Source organism: Acomys russatus, chromosome 19 (assembly GCF_903995435.1).
Source record: "Acomys russatus chromosome 19, mAcoRus1.1, whole genome shotgun sequence".
In the NCBI taxonomy this organism is placed as follows: Eukaryota; Metazoa; Chordata; class Mammalia; order Rodentia; family Muridae; genus Acomys; species Acomys russatus.
In genome coordinates this window covers 51,935,771-51,952,327 of record NC_067155.1, presented here as the reverse complement: position 1 = coordinate 51,952,327, position 16,557 = coordinate 51,935,771, and the positions used below count along the sequence as shown (strand labels likewise).

The following is a 16,557-nucleotide window of genomic DNA, read 5'->3' as shown; positions in this document are numbered from 1 at the left end:
ATTAAAGGCGTGCGCCACCACACCTGCCATGTAAAGGTTCTTGTCACCAAGTTTGACCTCTGGGACCCACACACACGGAGACAATTTCTGTAAATTATGTTGACCTTTATACATACTGTGCTATGCACATAAATACAAAAAGACTGGGATCTAATTTGCTGCAGAGTGAACTTTGAGGTTTTGCCCTAGGGAGCCAGAATTGAAGCCTGTGGTGGTGGTTTTGTTTTTTTCTGGGTTTTTTGTTTGTTTGTTTGTTTTTTGTTTTTTTAGAATTTGACTCCTAATTACCCTATATAAAAGGGAAAAGGCTTGGAGGGCTCCTGCGAAGTCTGCCCTGGTGCTGGGATCACAGGTGCACATGCCACAGTGCCTTCAAGTGCTAGATCCAGCTTATAAGCATCACCTTACCTTATCCATCCTACCTGCACCTCTGTCCCAGTCACATGTCATTCCTACCAGCTTTGTTATTTCAGTACTTGTGACCTTTTGGGAGTCGGTGGCCTTGTGTCAATAGGAACAGCCTACCTATTGCCCTCAACGGGTGTTCTGAAGACTCACTCTTTGGGCATTACGTCATGCCTTGTAGAAGGTTCTGTGGTCTTTGGGGTTTCTCGTGCCCAACACAGATGGCAGTAGGAATGCTAGGGGCAAATCCGATGCACTGATACTGAAAAAGCCTTAGAAAGGCCTTGGACTAGTGCTTTGTGAACGGGAAGCTACGCAGATAACCTTAAGAGTGAAAATCTGTTTCAAATTTTCCCAAGTGCTTGAGGCTGATAGTGAATGCTTCTGAGTTCTGTGTAGTCTTGGCTGTCCTGGACTCGCTTGGTAGACCAGGCTGGCCTCAAACTCACAGCAATCCATCTGCTTCTTGCCTCCCCAGTGCTGGGATTAAAGGCGTGCACCACCACGCCCGGACCAATTGTAATATTTTAAGCTGGATATAGATGGCCTCTGTTTTTGTTTTGTTTTATGGTTTTTTGAGACAGGGTTTCTCTGTGTAGCCTTGACTGTCCCGGACTCACTTTGTAGACCAGGCTGACCTCGAACTCACAGCGATCCGCCTGCCTCTGCCTCCCGAGTGCTGGGATTAAAGGCGTGCACTACCATGCCTGGCTTATAGATGGCCTCTGTAAAAGCACCAGCTGCCACATGTAATCCCAGAACTCAGGAGGCAGAGACAGGTAGATTTCTGAGTTCGAGTCCAGCCTGGTCTATAGCACTAGCTGTATAAGCCTAGATACCAGCGGGTTGTGGCGCTCGCCTTTGATCCCACTAGTCTGAGGCAGATGGATCTGAGTTCCGAGCCAGGCAAGGTTTTGACAGGAAGATGGAGGCAGAGGCTGAAAATTATCCAGAGGCCCCAGAGTCAGCAGCCCTACCTCAACAAAGTTTCCAGAAGTCCAAAATCCAAAACTGACTCTCAAAAGTTATCCTGGGGGTGGGGACTACAGGGGGCTGGAGAGATGGCTCTGCACTTGAGGGAACTGACTGCTCAGGAGGATGGGGGTTCAAATCCCAGCACCCATATGGCAGATCTGACACTCACATAAACATACATGCAGGCAAAACACAAATGCATATAAAATAAAGGTAAATGTTTAAAAATAAAGGGTTGTTGTCTGGCATCTGGCAAGATGACTCAGCAGTTAAGAGCAGTGACTACTGATCTTCCTAAGGACCCAGGTGCAATTCCAGCACCTACATGGCAGGTGTTTCAATTGTACCAATCTTTTTTTTTTTTTTTTTTTTGATTTTCGAGACAGGGTTTCTCTGTGTAGCCTTGGTCATCCTGGACTCACTTTGTAGACCAGGCTGGCTTTGAACTCACAGCGATCCGCCTGCCTCTGCCTCCCGAGTGCTGGGATTAAAGGCGTGCGCCACCACGCCCGGCTAATTGTACCAATCTTGAACTTGAAAGGCTTGCGTCCCTTTTGAGTCAGATCGTCGGCATGGCCTGCAGTCTGCAGAGATTCATCCTCCCTGGCTGACCCCTCACTGGGGTTCAGTATGCAAGCACATGCGCCACCATGACTCAAGGAAACCACTCGGTGGTGCCTTTAATCCCAGCACTCAGGAGGCAGAGGCAGTCGGATTGCTGTGAGTGTGAGGCCAGCCTGGTCTATAAAACGAGCCCAAAACAGCCAAGTATACATAAAGAAACCCTGTCTCAAAAAAATAAAAAGAGACCACTCTGAAACAGTAATGGAAACTATAAAGGTCATTCTGCTTTAATACAAAATTCATGTAAAGTTGTATGAGAAAAATCAAGTATTCACCAAATATCAGTGAAGTTAATTCCATTTTTTCCCTGCCACATGTTAATGACTGGATTATCATTGAGCAGGCTGCAGGCCAGAGGCCTCTGTCCATGTGTAGAGGCAGGATATGGCCATACTCTCTTCCCTCGCTCTGCCTGCCCTGGCCAAAGCTTGGTGGCTCTCCAGTTTCTGACCCCAGGGAACAGGTAAGCTGTGTGAACATCTTCCTGTGACTGCTCTGAGGGGTAGATGAGTGAGCGGGCCCAAAGTACATACATGGCACAGAAGGATGGTTCCAGAAGGCATCTTGGCAATTATCAAGTCAGACGGTCAGCACCTTAGTGGTGGCTTTCAATCTAGGTGTGCTTCCCTGACCGGAAGAAGAACCTGGGTGAGGGGAAAGGAGAGAGCATGGAAAAAGACAGTCTTGCAGGCTGCGGCCTCAGGTTCCATTCAGAGGCCTGTGGGATGTTACAGTGGGTAAAGGCACTCGCCCCAAGCTGACAACCTGAGCTTGGTCCCTGGACCCATGTGGTGGAAGAAGACAATCTAATGTCATTTACTGTCTGAACTCCACACATCTCCTGGGGCATGAGCACCATAAACAACCAAATAAATTTAATCCCAGTACTCAGGAGGCAGAGGCAGGTGGATCACTGTGAGTTCGAGGCCAGCCTGGTCTACAAAGCGAGTCCAGGACAGGCAAGGCTACACATAGAAACCCTGTCTTGGAAAACACGCCAGACGACAACCAAAGCCATAGTGATGAGTACTCTTGCGTCCTCTGCTGTCCTGGTCTGTTCACACAGGGAACAGAGTCCTTCCCTGGCAAAGACAAAAATCCTTAGCCTGACATTCTTACTTAGAAAGCCACCTGTCCCCTCATTCCTTCCACTGGTTTAATGAGCTTACCTAATGTAAATCTATAGCCTTGTGGCCACAGACATTTTTTCTTTTGCCATATTTGGCTCAAATACCAGTGAATTTTCTCAGAATTTCCAAAGGGGAGGCTGAAAGAAAACAGTGGTTTCTGCCTTCTAGAGGTTTCATTTAGACAGAGAAATACCAGAGAGCAAACATCGGAGCTCACTGGGAACCTCATGATACTCTTCAGCTTAGCGCCGTGTGCTGTCCACACGTGGGACCCGAAGCTGGTTGCAGTGGTAGTGGCCCTCATCTGTAATCTCAGCACTTGGGCGGTAGAGGCAGGAGTATCAGGAGTTCAAGGCCAGTCTGGGCAACTTTTAGTGAGAGTCTGTTTCAAAAAAAAAAAAAAAAAAGTTTTTAATGCAAAACAAAAAGAGGGCTAGGATGGCAGGTTTGGTGGGACACACCTTTACTCCCAGCACTCAGGAGGCAGAGGCAGATGGATTGCTGTGAGTTCCAGGCCAGCCTGACTACACAGAGAAATCCTGTCTCGAAAAACCAAAACCAACCAACCAAAAAAACAAAAACCAACAATAACAAAGCTCATTGTTCAGCTGGACATGGTGGCGCATGCTTTAGTCCCACGGCTATACAAGGAAATCCTGTCTCGAAAAACTAAAAAACAAAACAAAAAAGACCTCATGGTTCACCAAGTTGGACTTTGGTGGTATCCGTACTTTGGTCTGCTGTGAGTTCCCAATTGGACTAAGGCAGGCATATATCTAGCGTGCCCCAGGAAAAGTTTTGTCACACAACACTGCCCTAACTGCTTTTGATGATGAACTGTGAGGTGGAAGTGGCAGTAAAACAAACAAACAAACAAACAAACAAACAAACAACCCTTCCTTCCCTAATTTGCTTTTGTGCAGGTATCTCATCCCGGCAATGGAAGCCCTCAGAACAGAAGAACAGGAATGGCTCTTAACTGCCCAGCCATCTCTCCAGGCCCAGCTATCCTCCTTTCTATTTAAGCCAAGTTCCTTAGAGATAGTATCTCTTTAGCATAGCAAGTAGCCAGTACCCTACCTCAGAACCACTGTTACCAAGAGGGTCACTAGAAGACAGACCTTGCTGTATTTGTCACCAAGATGGCTACTAAGTGATGACTGGACAGAAGCTGGCCACGAAAAGACAACCTCATGAGTCATATCCCAGACTAGACATAGTGGGAGGCAAAACATTTCATCACACTGCTTACAACAGCATGCAATTGAAAACTCACCTTTTTTTTTTCTTCTGATTTTCTTTTCTTTTTTGTTTTTGTTTTTGTTTTGTTTTTTGAGACAAGGTTTCTCTGTGTAGCCTTGGCTGTCCTGGACTCACTTTATAGACCAAGCTGGCCTTGAACTCACAGCCATCCACCTGCCTCTGTCTCCCAAGTGCTGGGATTAAAGGCGTGCGCCACCACGCCCAGCTCCTTTTCTGGTTTTTCAAGACAGGGTTTCTCTATGTAATGGACACTGACTGCCCTGGAACTCTCTTATAGACTAGGTTGGCCTCAAACTCACAGAGATCCACCTGCCTGTACCTCTCGAGTGCTGGGATTAAAGGTGTGTATTACCACACCCAGCTGAAAACTCACAATATTTGTACTATTCCATTTACTATGTTTGGACCCTCACTAGGTAAGACCTTGGAAAGTTAACCTATGAATAATTATAATGATATGAATAACTTAGTGTTCAAAGTAACATGGTCAGAGAAATGCTCATTCAGTGAGCAGACTCTTGCCCACACCTTGCCAGGGTGGGTCCGATATTTAGACTTCCCCCAGCATTGGTTCACAGATATAACTAAGTGGCATAAAACGTTCCTATTGGCTGCAGCCACATTCCAGGAGAGAGGAGAGCCTCCCCATCCCAGGGCTGGTCAGCCTCCCCTCAACCCACAGCATCTCGTGGTCATGGTCTAGCAGTGATGGGGCATCCAGGTGACTCACAGCTTCTTCATGATGGTCCTCTCCTCCTTCTCACCGTTGCCCACGGTAACTACAGCATCCTTCTCCCTTCTTCCTCCTGGAGTTTCTGTAGGTGGAAGAAGACCACTGGAGAAAAACAGGAGAAGAAGGGCAAATAAATAGATTTAATGCAAATCTCTTTTCCATCCTGGACACCAAAAGTAAATAAGATAAGGTATTTGTTGTTGTGTTTTGAGACAAGACCTCACAATCTGTACCTTATAGAGATGGGCCTGCCTCTGCTCCTTGACTGCTGGTATTAAAAGCATGTTCTATCAAGTTTGACACTGTTGTTTTGAGTCGGGGTCTTACAACACAGCCCAGGCTGCCTTGAACTCCTGATCCTCCAGACTGACACTGGGATCCCAGCTATGCAAGACCACACATGGATGAAATGTATGTTTGTACAGACAGGGTCTCTTGTAGTACAGGCTTGCCTCTGAATTTATGATCCTCCTGCCTCCACTTCTAGAGGGCCAGGGTTACAGGCACATGACACACTTCCTCCCCTGCTTCTCCCAAGACATTGTCTCTCTGTGTAGCCCTGGCTGTCCTGGAACTCACTTGGTAGACCAGGCTGGCCTCGAACTCACAGAGATACACCTGCCTCTGCCTCCTGAGTGCTGGGATTGAATGCCCATGCCACCACCTCCAGGCTGGCTAGACAGGTCTTCCCACTAGACCGTCAAGGACCTTTCCCACTAAGAGCCCACACTGTGAGTGTTGTGCAGCTGTGCCCTTGGTGCCTGGCACATAGTGAGTGTTCAGGAAACTAGGTGAGTGAGCACAGGAGGCAGCATATAACGCGGTGAGCATCTTGGGCCTCCGCAGGGAGCCTACCTCCTGTAGCACTGCAGTTCCTCCTGCACCAGCAGCAGCTGTGCCTTGAGCTTGTTGCGCTCCTGCAGCACGTCCCGCAGCTCCTGCAGAGTGAAGCGGGGGCGATTGGGGTCTGTCAGATCCACTACCATTTTGTCTGGTCCCAAGTTCACCTGAAAGACAATATGCCAAGAGGGTCAGTCACCACACTGGGCCACAGCAGTCCCTGAAGGGAAAGGTTGGGTCTGTGGCTCCCAGGGGCCCTTTGAGGTTTCATAAAGTAGTGCCAATGCCTGAGAGGGGACCCAGGGCTCCTCAGAGCAGCTGATGCCACCACTGGAGCAGAGGAAGGATGACCAAGGAGCACATTACATTAACTGAGGGATGGAGATGAATAACACAAAAGTTTGAAAGTCCTATTACTGCTCAGACTGAGAAGGACTTGAATAGTCAGTCCTTCTATAGAATGGACAAATGCATTGATGAAAACCAGAGTACAGGCTGGACACAGTAGCTCTAGCCTGTAATCCCAGCACTCAGGGAGGCAGAGGTAAGAGATAGCTGTGAGTTCGAGGCCAGCCTGGTCTATAGAGTGAGTCCAGGACAGCCAAGGACTACACAGAGAAACCCTGTCTGGGAAAAGAAAGAAAAAGAAGAAATGAGAAAGGAGAAAGGAGGAGAAGGGGAAGAGGAGGAGGAGGAAGAAGAAGAAGAAACAAACAAACAAAAATCAGAGCACATGGCTGGTGAGATGACTAAGAGGTTAAGAGCACTGACTGCTACTCCAGAGGTCCTGAGTTCAATTCCCAGCAACTATATGGTGGCTCACAACCATCTATAATGTGATCTGGTGTCCTCTTTTGGCATGCAGGTATACATGCAGACAGAGTATGTATCATAATTAATATCTTTTTTTAAAAAGGAAGAAGACATTGAGTGCTGCATGCCTGCCTCACACGGGTGATGCTGGAGGTCTTTCCCCAGCACCCAAAATAACACCCATGAAAATGCTGAACAACGGTCACAAGGTACAATGTATTATGTAATGTGAAAATCCATGTGACTCCCATGGGACACAGTCATACTGTGGCTGTGTTCTTAGTCTCTTGGCTCCATTGCTTTGCCTCTGGGGGAGATGAAAGCTTCTGTACGATTGGAGGACACTCAGTTCAGGAACCCCACCACTGATAACAAGTCCGCTGAAAAACAAAGATATTCCTCATATTCTTTTTTTGTTTTGTTTCGTTTAGTCTGGAAAGACGGGGTTTCTTTGTGTTATCTTGGCTGTCTGAGTCACTTGGGCGGCTGAAAGGCACTAGGGAAATGTTTTACCCAGCCTGAATCCAGAGAATAAAACAAAAATAAGGCCAGGTGTGGTGGCACAAGCCTTTAATCCCAGCACCCAGGAGGCAGAGGCAGGCGGATCTCTGTGAATTTCAAGGCCAGCCTGGTCTATATAGGGAGTTCCAAGACTGCCACAAAGAGACCCTGCCTCAAAAATAAACAAGAACAAAAACCACCCAGAAAACCAAAAAACCAAATGGGGGTAGGGCATTAGGAAAATGGTGTGCTAGGAAAACCACTAGCCCTACCTAGAGGATAAAAAAACAGATCCCGGTTTTCTTTAGGGGAAAGGGTTGTTTGCTTTTGAGACAGGGTACGTATCCCTGGCTGTCCTGGAATTCACTCTGTAGACCAGGCTGGCCTTGAACTCACTGAGATCCCCCTGCCTCGTCCTTCCTAGTGCTGGAATTAAATGGGATTAAAGGCTGTGCCACCATGTCTGACAGTTTTTGATCTTTTTGTTCTATTTGTATATTTGGCTGGTTGGATATGGGTCTCTTATTTATTTATTTATTTATTTATTATTTATTTATTATCTATCTATTTATTTATTTATCCCAGACTTTTAGAGAAAACTTTTCTCTGTGTAACAGCCCTGCCTGTCCTAGAGTCACTTTGTAAACCAGGCTGGCTTTGAACTCACAGCGATTCCCCTGTCTCCACCTCCCCAGTGATGGGATTAAAGGTGTGTGCACCACCACACCTGGCTTGCTTTTGGTCTTTTTTTTTTTTTTTAATATTTTAATTAACTTTAATCTGTGTACATTGGTGTGAGGGTGTCAGACCTTGGAGTTACAGACAGTTGTGAGTTGCCATGTGGGTGCTGGGACACAGAGCTCAGTATAGACTTCTGGCTGGTCCCACATTTCTTTCTAATAATCCCCCTGCCTCTGCCTCCTGACTGCTTGCTGGGCCGACTGACATGCAGCACCATGTTCCGAGAGGCTCGTCTCCTGGTTCAGTCCGACTATCTGCCACATTGCGACTATCTGTCACATTGCGGGGAAGTCAAGGAGAAGCCTAGCAACTAGTGTGGCGGTCACATGACTGCAAATCAAAGGGAAAACACGGCCACATGTTGCTCCGTGAGTGGATGGAAGGAAAGGATCATTCAAAAGCTCTCTAGGGAGGAGACTCAGGAGAGTGGCAGGTTGGGCAGAGAAGTGGGGTGAGGGTGGGGTGGGGTGAGGGTGGGGTGGGGGTGAGGTGAGGGTGGGATGGGGTGAGGTGAGGGTGGGGTGGGGGAGGGGGAGGTGGGGTGAGGGTGGGGTGGGGGTGGGGAGAGGGTGAGGTGAGGGTGGGTTGGGGTGGGGGAGGGTGGGTTGGGTTGAGGGGGTGGGGGGGTTGTTTTCTTTAAGGCATGCACCTTCATATCATCTCAATGTTAAATTTGCACACAGGGAAAAAGAAGAGAGGAGTGGCCGGGCGTGGTAGCGCACGCCTTTAATCCCAGCACTCGGGAGGCAGAGGCAAGCGGATCGCTGTGAGTTCGAGGCCAGCCTGGTCTACAAAGTGAGTGCAGGATGGCCAAGGCTACACAGAGAAACCCTGTCTCGAAAAACCAAAAAAAAAAAAAGAAGAAGAAGAGAGGAGTGAACGGGTGAGAGAAATACTCAAGTGCTCATCATATGAGGCCAAGTGTGCTGGCGCATACGTGTCATGCCAGCGCTTGGGAAGTGTCACAAGTTCGAGGCCAGCCTTAGCTACATCCTAGGTCCAAGAGCAGCCTGGGCTACATGAGAGCCCGTCACAAACAAGGAAAAGAAGCCGGGTGTGGTAGCACGCGTCTGTAATCCCAGCATTAGGGAGGCATAGGCAGGCCGATCTCTCTGAGTTTGAGGCCAGCCTGGTCTACAAAGTGAGTTCCAGGACAGCTAGGGCTACACAGGGAAACCCTGTCTCGAACCCCCACCCCCAACATACACACAAAAGGAAAAGAGCTTCATCACATGAACTGCCTCCAATAGCAATGCACAGAGACAGAAAGTAAGATGGGCACAGTGGTGCCTGTCTGGTACCAGTTACCCAGGAGGCTGACATGTGAGGCCAGCCTAGGCAATACAATGAGAGAACTGGTTGCTCTTGCAGGAGACCCAGGTTAGGGTCCTGCCGCCCATGTGGTGGCTCACAACCATAAATTACCCCAGTTCCATGGGATCTAATAGGCACGCACATGGTGCGTATATATGCAGACAAAGCATCCATATACAGAAGGAAAAATGAATAAATCTAAAATATCATTTTTAAGTAAACAAATAAAACTTGGCACTCTGGGGTTGGAGAGCTGGCTCAGAGGTTCAGAGCACTGCCTGCTCTTCCAAAGGTCCTGAGTTCAATTCCCAGCAACCACATGATGGCTCACAACCATCTATAATGAGATCTTGGTGCCTTCTTCTGGCCTGCAGGCATACATGCATGCAGAACACTGTATACATAATAAATAAATAAAACTTAAAACAACGAACAAAACAAAAAACTGGCACTGTGAGAGGCAGAGGCAGGCAGGATTTCTGTGAGTTTGAGATCATGCTGGTCTACACAGTGATGCATTGCTTCAAAAATAAATAAATGATGATGGAAAATAACTTTCATGTTACATGGATTTGACTACAAGTAAAAATAATTTGAAAATCATCAAACAGTAATTTCCAAAGAACACAGTTTCCGTCCCTTCCTCCCTCCCTCCCTCCCTCCCTCCCTCTCTGTCCTTCTGCCTACCTACCTACCTATCTATTTTTTGGCTTTCCTGAGACTAGAAGGCTAGACAGAGAAACCTTGTCTTCAAAAACAAAACAAAAATGTATTATATGTACGGTATTCTGCCTGCATGTATGTCTGCATACCAGAAGAGTACATAAGATCATATTGTAGATTTTTTTGTTTTGTTTTTTGAGACAGGCTTTCTCTGTGTAGCCTTGACTGTCCTGGACTCTCTTTGTAGACCAGGCTGTGCTTGAACTCACAGAAATCCGCCTGCCTCTGCCCCCCTGAGTGCTGGGATTAAAGTATTATAGATGATTTTAAGGCACCATGTGGTTGCTGGGAATTGAACTCATGACGTCTGGAAGAGCAGCCAGTCCTCTTAACCTCTGAGCCATCTCTCCAGCCCACACCTACTTTTTTAAAAAGAACATAATATTTTAATAAAACATTTCCTCGGTGAACTCTATTCTTCTGTTTTATGCTTTTTCTTTCCTTCTTCTTTTCTTTTAGGAGACAGAGTCTTGCCATATAGCCCAGGCTGCCTCAAACTCTCTAGGGTCTTGCCTTAGCTTCCCAAGCTGATATGACAGCCATGTATACGTCACCACATCCGGCTCCCCCCTCCCCCCATGCCTTAAGACTGTAGTAAAGGAAGAAAATCTGCCACCTCATCTGGTGTCCGTGACCCAGTGGGGGAAACCACCGTTCCCAGGCCACAGAGCAGCTTCCTCTATTTCCCCGAGCCTGAAGACCCAAGTGTACCAAACAGCGTGAGTATGGCTGAACTGCCCAGGCAGCCCAAGTAGTTAAACTTTCCTTGAACCTCCAAGGTACCTAAGATGGCTATGGAAGCACTGTGCCTCTGCAGGTACAGTTGTCACTGTCACATCCTTAATTCCAACACTCACAATGACCAAGGCAGAAGGAGTTCAAAGCCAGTCTGAGCTACAGCGTGAGACCTTGCTATAAATGATACAAAACAAGAAAGCAGTACGTGAAATAAAAGAGGTGTTGCGGGGTGCAGCTCAGCAAGCGAGCAGCTGTTCGGAATGACAACACCCTGGAGTCCACCCTCAGCTCTGAAAAAAAAAATGGATTGAAAACTCAGAAAGTTGGGCCGGGTATGGTGGGGCAGGCCTTTAATCCCAGCACTCGGGAGGCAGAGGCAGGCAGATTGCTGTGAGTTCGAGACCAGCCTGGTCTTCAAAGCAAGTCCAGGACAGCCAAGGCTACATAGCGAGACCCTGTCTCAGAAAACCAAAACCAAACCACAACAACGAAAACAAAAACAAAACTCAGAAACTTAGACTCGGAAATGCATGATGCCTGTGTGCCTCGAGAGCAAGTGCACATGTGTGTGCTTGTATGTGTGTGTGTGTGTGTGTGTGTGTGTGTGTGTAGTTACAGGAAGTCCTTTCTTAGAATTTTTGTTTTGTTTAAGCTGGGCATAGTGTCTCATGCTTGTAATCTCAGCACCCTGGGGTACTTCGGCAGGAGGATGTCTGCGAGTTTGAGGCTAGTCTGTACTACATGGAAAGTTCCAGGCCAGTGAGATCTACTTAGTGAGGTCCTGCTATGAAAGAAAAAGAAAAGAAAAGAAAGAACCAACCAAAAATAATAAAGGAAGGAGTGGGGTACGTGACTGAGTATGGTGCTTGCTTACCCAGCACGCCCACCCCAAACCACTGACACAACAGCAGCTTCTTGGCCCCCTGCTCAGACCCACTTACTCTAGCAATTCTGGGCTTTGATGCTGTCCCTTTCTTTGTTGTTTTTTGAGACGAGGTGTCTCTGTGTAGCCTTGGCTGGTCTGGACTCACTTTGTAGACCAGGTTGGCCTTGAACTCCCAGTCTTTAATCCCAGCACTCGGGAGGCAGAGACAGGTGGATGTCTGTGAGTTCGAGGCCAGCCTGGTCTACAAAGAGAGTTCCAGGACTGTTACACAGAGAAACACACACACACACACACACACACACACAGAGAGAGAGAGAGAGAGGAGAGAGAGAGAGAGAGAGAGGAGGGAGCGGAGAGAGAGAGAGAGAGAGAGAGAGAGAGAGAGAGAGAGAAAGAAAAAGAAAAAGAAAAAGAAAAAAAAGAAAGTGGTTCTGAAATATGGTAACACTTGAAGCCATTGCTGGAGGTAAAAGTCCAAGATGCAGTGGGAGGGACTAGAGAGATGGCTCAGAAGTTAAAGGTGCTTGCCAACACACTTGAGGCAATGAGTTCCATCCTCAGAGCTGGCATGGTGCAAGGAGAAAATCACCTTACAAACTTATCCTTTGACACACACGCGCGCGCACACACACACACACACACACACACACACACACACACTGGCACACATGCTCACATTAATAATATACATAAGTAAATACTTTTTTAAAAATAGAAAGTAAACTGTACAGTGGCGGTGCACGCTTTTAATCCCAGCACTTGGAAGGCAGCGACAGAGGCATCTTTGTGAGTTCGAGGCTAACCTGGTCTATAGAGAGAATTCTAGGACAGTCAATGCTACACAGAGAAACCCTGGTGTGAAAAGAAAAGAAAATCAGGGCAGGATATAACTCATAGGGTAAGTGCACTGGCTGCTCTTGTAGAGGGCTTTAGTTCGATTCCCAGCACTCATATGACAACCATCTATAAAACTATGGGGGTAGGGGCCCAATGCCTTCTACTGCCCTCCAGGGACGCTATGTACATGTGGTGCAGACATACCTGAAGGGAAAACGCCCAGAGACATAAAAATAAAGGTTACATTAAAAAAGAAAGAAAGAAAGAAAGAAACTAAATTTGAAAACGAAACAGTAGGTGGTACTCATTAACCATCGACTGCCGGAAAACTTCCAGACTGAGGTCTCCTCACCTGGGCTCCTGAAGCACTGGCTCTCCGCAGCCCCTCCACCTCCTGCCTGAGGTTGTCTCTCTCCATCCTCAGCTCCTCGACCGCCAGGCTGCCCTCGGTCACCAGCGCCTCCAGCATCTCCATCACACGCACGATCTTGAATTGCAGCCTGGTGACTCGGGGGTCGCTGCCCAGGGCCATCAGCTCGCGGCCCACCACGTAGGAGATGTCGTACACGTCGTCGGTGGTCAGCTGCAGGGGGCTCTTGGCCAGAGCGCCCTCTTCATCCTCTCCGTCTTCCTCCTCCCCCCGCACAGGGGGCTCCTCCATGGTGCTTCCGACTTGGGCGACCCTCGGGGCTGCTGTCACCTACGCGTCCACAGGTTCTGGGGTCCAGGAAACTTTTCTCTGGGCCGAGTCCACGGCGTGTGCAGTCTGGGTGGCCCCGGGGAAATGCGTCGAGTCGAGGGAAGCACCTAATCGCGCGCTGCAGCACAGCCGTGCTCCATTTGTTGCGGGACACCGAGAAGGAGGCCTGGAAAGCAAAGCAGGAAAGAAGTGGGGGAACCACGCACCAGGGGCCTGGTAGCCCGAGGGGGAGGAGCCTCCCGTAGCTCCGCCCTTGGTGACGGGCGCGTGAGAAGCCTGGTTTCCATGGAGACGGAGGCGGGCTTTCCAGAGTGGTCATGGAAAGGTTTAAAAACAACCCCCCCAGCCGGGCGTGGTGGCGCATGCCTTTAATCCCAGCACTCGGGAGGCAGAGGCAGGCGGATCGCTGTGAGTTCGAGGCCAGCCTGGTCCACAAAGTGAGTCCAGGATGGCCATGGCTACACAGAGAAACCCTGTCTCAAAAAACCAAAAAAAAAAAAACAACCCTCCCCCCACCAAAACCCTCACAACTTTTTACAAAATCGAGCTTTCCAGCTGTCGAATTTGCATGGCAGGGGAGGGAAACTCCAGGTCTCTATTGAAGAGTTAAAAAAAAATTTTTTTTCCCAGAGAAACTCTGTCTCGAAAGACCAAAAGCAAAACGGAAATAAAAAAATTCGTGTAGCAAAAAACATCCTGCAGGTGTTGAGTTGGGCAGGAGGAGCAGTTGGTGGAGCGTGGCAACAGCGACCTTTACCGCTGAGCTAGGTATCTTTTTTTTTTTTTTTTTTTTTTTTTTTGGTTTTTCGAGACAGGGTTTCTTTATGTAGCCTTGGCCATCCTGGACTCACTTTGTAGACCAGGCTGGCCTCGAACTCACAGCGATCCGCCTGCCTCTGCCTCCCAAGTGCGGGGATTAAAGGCGTGCGCCACCACGCCCGTCTCTGAGCTAGGTATCTTGTTGGCTAGCCAGGTATATCTCATTACATGCGTGAGGAAATGCAGGGAGCGTCCACTCTCTTACATCGTGAATTAGCCTGAAAACGGGCTACTAAAGAGAAAAAAAGCAGGCACTAAAAGCCACATACACATGACTTCCTTTCCAGGAAATGTCCAGAATAGAAGAAATCCTAGTTAGAGAAGGGAAATCAGCTCCCTGTTATTAAAAACAAGTAAAAGAGGGGCTGGAGAGATGGCTCAGAGGTTAAGAGCACTGGCTGCGCTACCAAAGGTCCAGAGTTCAATTCCCAGCAACCACATGGTGACTCATAATCATCTATAATGAGATCTAGTGCCCTCTTATGGTGGGCAGGCACACATGCAGGCAGAGCACTGTATACATAATAAATACATAAATCTTGTATGAGAGAGAAGTGTGTGCCCCAGCACTTGAGAGGCAGAGGCAGGCGGATCGCTGTGAATTTGAAGCCAACCTAGTCTACAAAGTGAGTCCAGGACAGCCAAGGTGACACAGAGAGAGACCCTGTCTCAAAAAACCATTGGGGGGCGGGGAGGAGAACCTTGAGGCTGGGATCAGCCCTGGAGGTGAAGGGAGAGAACTATCAGATAGCAACACATTCTAAACTTAGCACCGTGAAGTTCTAAATGTGACTCCCAGCACCCCAGACGATTTCTCTGTGTAGCCTTGGCCATCCTGGACTCACTTTGTAGACCAGGCTGGCCTCGAACTCACAGCAATCCGCCTACCTCTGCCACTCAAGTGATGGGATTAAAGGCGTGCACTACCACTGCCGGCTTTGTTTGGTTTTTCGAGACAGGGTTTCTCTGTGTAGCTTTGGCTGTCCTAGACTTGCTTTGTGGACTAGGCTGGCCTGGACCAGACAATGATCCTCCTGCCTCTGCTCCCCACAGTGCTGGGATCACAGGAGTGTGCCACAGCACCAATGCCTTCCTCGTTGTCGAAGCGCTGGACCAACACACACACAGCACTGTGTCTGGTCTTTTTAGTGTGGCTTCCAAGTGCGGAACTCGTGTCCCGTGCTTGCTCCTACTCTGAGTCATTTCATTGGCCCTCTACTTTATCTGTTTTTTGTTTTGTTTTGTTTTGTTTTTTTTGAGCCAGGGTTTCTCTGTGTAGCCTTGGCTGTGCTGGACCCTTATTTGTTTTTGAGACGGGGTCTCTCCCTGCAGCTGGGGCTCCCCGACTCAGCTCGGCTGCCTGGCCTGTGAGATGTGGGCCATCACAGAGGATGTGGGCCATTACAGATGTGGGCCATCATGCCCCATCTTTTCCTGGGTTCCACGGACTGGGACTCAGTCCGTGTGCTTGAGCCCTGACATCCCTGGACTCCCTGGGTTGCTCATGACCTTTAACATGCCCAACCATCAAGACAGCCCGGAATGCTCCCAAATCACTGACCCTGCCAAAAGGTCAGTACAATTCCCCTGAAACTGACGCTGTGGAGCTTCACAGCATCCTTCCTCTCTACCTCATATCCTTTCATGATAGGAAAGATGGCAAAATGATGGTTGACATACCAAAGTGGGACCAGGGAGGTGATTTTTGGGTAAATGTTTTAGCTACACAAATTGATGATTCAAGTTGTGTCCCACAAAACACATGGGAAGAGCCACATGCAGTGGTTCACATCAAGAGAATCATCTAGAAGCTCTGGGCCACCCGTGGTCTGGAGTCCACAGCATAGCAGAAGAAATGAGAGGGCCACTGCCTCAGCAAGGTAGAAGAGAGAGGAGAACCCTCTGCTCTCCTCATGCATACTGTGACCCAGGTGCACACAAAGCAGAAATCAGTTACTTAAAGGCACACATCTCTAATCCCAGCAGTCGGATGGAGGTAGACGGATCTAAATTCAAGGCCAGTCTGGTCTACACAGGGAGGCCCAGACCAACCAGGGCCATATATAAAGATCCAGTCTCAAAAACAAAAACAAACAAAAAAAGAGAGGGAGAGAGAGAGAAAAAGAAAACAAGAAACAAAAACCAAACTAATTTCAAGGCACCTCCTCTGGAGAGATGCACGGCACGTCTTGAATGTGTACTCTTCTTTCCTGGTCTGATCTTTTCTCTCCCTTCCCCCCACACACTCTACTGTCCCTGAAAAACTAAATAACTTGGCCTTTTCTTTCTCTCTCTTTTTATAAACCACTATTCCTAGGCTGGGCATGATGGTGCACACCTTTAATTCCCAGTACTTGGGAGGCAGAGGCAGGTGGATCGCTGTGAGTTTGAATCCAGCCTGGTCTACAAAGTGAGTTTCAGGATAGCCTTGGTTACACAGAGAAACCCTGTCTCAATAAACAAACAACCCCCCCCAAAAAAAAACACCACCACGACCACCACCAAAAACCCAACA

At 48.3% G+C, this 16,557-nt stretch overlaps 1 protein-coding gene across 1 annotated transcript; it reads right to left on the bottom strand.

The window, feature by feature from the left end:
* Nucleotides 1–2,212: 2,212 nt before the first annotated feature.
* On the bottom strand, nt 2,213–13,268 carry Rilpl2 (Rab interacting lysosomal protein like 2). The gene is made up of 4 exons (XM_051161488.1): nt 12,876–13,268; nt 5,986–6,137; nt 5,128–5,232; nt 2,213–2,648 (listed from the first exon to the last, which is right to left on the bottom strand). The coding sequence occupies exons 1-4, from the start codon at nt 13,182–13,184 to the stop codon at nt 2,618–2,620; spliced, it is 597 nt and encodes a 198-aa protein (XP_051017445.1). The 5' UTR covers nt 13,185–13,268; the 3' UTR covers nt 2,213–2,617.
* Nucleotides 13,269–16,557: the final 3,289 nt, after the last annotated feature.